We start from the raw sequence: 4,111 nt of genomic DNA on the forward strand, positions 1-4,111 counted from the left end.
GGAAAGAAAGATACTATTTTATGTGTATATTTTGGAAAGGAATAGAATTGGTTATTATTACTGTGGTCTAACCTTCAATTGTTTGCAAGTTGTTCTAAAGTTTGGATCGTAGAGTTTAATAAACAGAGTTTATGGTTTTTGCATCAAAACTGTTCATGTTGTGCTTAAATGGGATTGAATTTTCTTTAATTTGTGGCCCATAATAGGCTGGTTATAAGCCTGATCTGGAAGGCAGCCAAGGCAAAAGTTCATTCCATACCATGTTTCACATTCGAAAAGTCGCCAAGTAGTCACGCCCCACCGCAGCTTGCTGGACCCTCAAACAGTTGACCATAGCAGCCTACTTCGTTTGCACTTTACTGAGCTCTGTTGCTGTGAATAATACAGCTCATGCACAGGTAATGACGTATTTGTACATTCTCAAGTATTCACTGAATACTACCAACATATATACATTTTTACACAATATTCCAGAAGTTGAGAGAAGTCATTTCTGCTGGCCTTTTGGAAGTGGTCTTCTAAAAAGGAGGATATGTGGTTCTGGTTCATGAATCATGTAGTGGACCCAGCCAAGGCTCTGTTGAACACCAAGTCGTCTCCATTCCTCTTCAGTCATTAAATGAGTTTTCGGTACTTGTTTTGAGAGCTCTCTTGGCAGCATCACATGTCGGTACTCGTAGTTCTCGTCGCAGTACTTGTCAGAATAATAGATCTGCTTGTGGGCCATGGCGAGGAAGAAAAACAAGACGAAGGCCTATCACGCCCCGCTCCGTCTCTCAGCCGAAACCACCTCACCGCGGTTAACCCTCAAACAGTTGAGAAACTTGTTTTCCTGAAGGCCAACCTTCCTGTGTTGAATTTCCCAGATTTGGATTTTGAGACCGACTGCTCTTAGAGCAACAGTTCTCCTCCTTTAAGCAACTCTGCTTCAGAGTAACTTTGGCCAATTTTTTGGGCGGCCGGGCGGGGGGGTGGGCCCTTTGGACTATGTCCAACAACTCTCTCCTCTATCCTACAATGCTTTCCTCTCTCTTTTCCCTTCCTTTCTCCTCTTTTTCATCACTCAACGTTGCCCGCTGTCGTTTTTGGGTTCATCCATCTCAAGGGGCCGTTTCCCGAATCATTTAATCATGGAATCATAGAAAAGTAGAGTTGGAATAGAACTCATGGGCCATCGAGTTATCCCCCAACAAAAACGCAGGAAGTTTCATTCAAAGCATCCCCGACAGATGGCCATCGAGCCTATGCTTAAAAGCTTCAAAAGAAGGGGCCTCCAACACAATCCGGGGGAGACAGTACCACTGCCGAACAGCCATCGCGGACAGAAGTATCTTTCATTTGTCCCTGTTGAACTTAATATACTTTTGGCCCATCTCTGTATTCGGAAGTTACAAAACGTTTTCTCTCATGTACTGACTCTGTAGAGGTAGAAGGATATTCTGTGGAAAATTAGACCATAAAAGCCAAGGTAGGAAATGCTTCCTCTTTGTGTTCTGTTCGGATTTCATTCAATTCCCTTTTTATTGGGGGGGAGGGGGGGCAAAAAATATTACCATCATGAGCCATGACTGTTAGGTCTTCTCCAGATCCTCGCAGTTCCTGTACAGAAAGAGCACTGTTATATTTGATGTGGATACTTCAGATAATCATTTTAGGTGTAGGAATACGCCAGACTCTCACTTTCCAGAGGTATCTGTCCATCTGAACCTTTGAGGATGTCTTTATCCGCTGGAATTACTACACCTCGACCTTGGCCAGAACTTCTCTAAATTTTCATCTTTCAGTGTCCCATCGGCTAGAGCGGGTGTGGTTGCCGCAGTGGCCATGGGACGGCCGCCTTTGGGTCCCCTAGCCCTCTGCACGCTTACGCGGAGGGTGCCTTTATAACTCGGAGGGGGGAATCATCAAAGACAGTGGGACTCCTCCGCCTTTGCCAGCATTTCTCCAAATGGTTGTCTAGTGTCCCTTCTCCTTTATATGCCGTGGTCTACGCTGTGGTCGTTAAACGGCCGCTTTTGGGTCCCCTCCCCCTTTGACCTGGCACGCAGAGGGTGCCGTTCCCCCTTCAGGACGTGTGCCTTGCGGCTGCTTTCGATGTGTGGGCGCAGGTTACGCCGAGTGGGAATTGCCTTTTGCTGGCCTGTTGGTAAAACGATAGAAGAGGTACACGGCCTTCCCCTTGGGTGGTGGGGTGTTGGTGTGGGTAGAGGCTTAAGTTGCAAAAACAAAAAACTTTGTGGGAGGGCCGGGCCGAACTCTCCGGGATGCATGCCGGCCAACTGTGGCCGGCTCAGGGTGGGGTCTTTGCTCCCCTTTGTTTTTTTCCCTTACTTTTCTTTTCTTTTTGCTGCCTCTCGGACTACGTGACGCCAGACTCTAGAGGTATATGCCCTTCCCCCTTCAGGGCGTGTGCCTTTGCGGCTGCTTTCAATGTGGGCGCAGGTTACGCCGACTGGGAACTGCCTTTTGCTGGCCTTTTGGTAAAACGATAGAAGAGGGTGGAACGATCAAAGACAGTGGGACAGTCTCCCATCACCCTGAGAGGCTGTGATTGACGCTGTTGCTGCGGAACGGCCGCCTTTGGTTCCCCTCGCCCTCTGGCCGCGCACGCGGACAGTGACGTTTGCCCGTCAGGGCGTGTGCCTTTGCGGCTGCTTTCAAGGAGTGGGCGCAAGTTCCGTCTCGTGGGAACTGTTTCTTGCTGGTCTGTTGGTAATAACGAGGGTGGAGTGATCACAGACTGTGGGACAGTGTCCCATTCACCTTAAAAGGCAGTGTACTCAACGTTGTGGCGGCAGAACGGCCGCCTTTGGTTCCCCTCGCCCTCTGGCCGCGCACGCGGAATCACTGAAAGAAGTGGGACACCTTGGCCTTTACCACTTCTCAAAATTGTCTTCTCTTACTGTACCATTGCCTTGAGCGGGTGTAGTCGACAGCATGTGATGATAATCTTACGCAGAGTAAGAAGTAGAGAATCAATCCACTCAGAAACTCTTTTGCTATTAGAAACAATTACTTAATTATGTCTTCATGTTTCCTTTGGAATCAACATTTGTGCTTTGTTTCTACTTTGAATTCATTTCTACTCCATTACACACAATATCTTTCATAATTGTACTTCCTCAATTTTACTTAAACTGTATACCAACAGAAGTCATTTCTGCGTGTGTTGCGGTTATTGGATTATAATCTTGGGACTCTAATATTTCATATTGGACAATAATCTGCAGGACTATATTTGGCCTCATTTGAAAGGTCTGCTTCTGAACTTTATTCTACACTTGTTTTTATTGACTTTATATATTCCTTTAATAAAGAATTAGATAGAATCTGGCCTCAGTGTATGGTTATTGGTGCCCAGCAGCCTAGATCCTGATACCTTGTATCATGCTTTTTTATACATATAATCATGTTTTTTACATATGTAATATCACGTTCCTTTTACATCAGTAATTGCCTTATATCATATTTTATATTGTGTTTTATATATGCAGTTACTTTACATGTTTCTTTTATGTATGGATGTATAATTTTTACATATTTAATTATATTATTTGCAACTATAATTGCCTAATATCATGCTTCTTTTATATATGCAATGACATCATGTTTATTTAACGTATATAAGTGCCTTATATCATGTCCGGGTTATCATGTGTGTCTCCAGAGGGATGCAGCCCTATCCTTTGCAGGGAAAATATAGAAATATCTTCTAAATGGCTACTGTCTAGAATTTTGTTTTGTAAACAAAGAAAAAGTTTATATGCTATTGGAAAGAAAGATACTATTTTATGTGTATATTTTGGAAAGGAATAGAATTGGTTATTATTACTGTGGTCTAACCTTCAATTGTTTGCAAGTTGTTCTAAAGTTTGGATCGTAGAGTTTAATAAACAGAGTTTATGGTTTTTGCATCAAAACTGTTCATGTTGTGCTTAAATGGGATTGAATTTTCTTTAATTTGTGGCCCATAATAGGCTGGTTATAAGCCTGATCTGGAAGGCAGCCAAGGCAAAAGTTCATTCCATACCATGTTTCACATTCGAAAAGTCGCCAAGTAGTCACGCCCCACCGCAGCTTGCTGGACCCTCAAACAGTTGACCATAGCAGC

At 44.1% G+C, this 4,111-nt stretch overlaps 1 protein-coding gene across 1 annotated transcript; it reads right to left on the reverse strand.

Moving 5' to 3' along the window:
• Positions 1-340: 340 nt before the first annotated feature.
• On the reverse strand, positions 341-988 carry LOC134294799 (cyclin-dependent kinases regulatory subunit 2). The gene has a single exon (XM_062966528.1). It carries the CDS (start codon positions 725-727, stop codon positions 488-490), a length of 240 nt encoding a protein of 79 aa, XP_062822598.1. The 5' UTR covers positions 728-988; the 3' UTR covers positions 341-487.
• Positions 989-4,111: the final 3,123 nt, after the last annotated feature.

Source organism: Anolis carolinensis, unplaced genomic scaffold, assembly GCF_035594765.1.
Source record: "Anolis carolinensis isolate JA03-04 unplaced genomic scaffold, rAnoCar3.1.pri scaffold_23, whole genome shotgun sequence".
NCBI lineage: Eukaryota > Metazoa > Chordata > Lepidosauria > Squamata > Dactyloidae > Anolis > Anolis carolinensis.

Excerpts from the sequence above, each read along its gene's own strand:
- LOC134294799 (XM_062966528.1), bottom strand. The coding sequence starts at position 727 with ATGGCCCACAAGCAGATCTATTATTCTGACAAGTACTGCGACGAGAAC.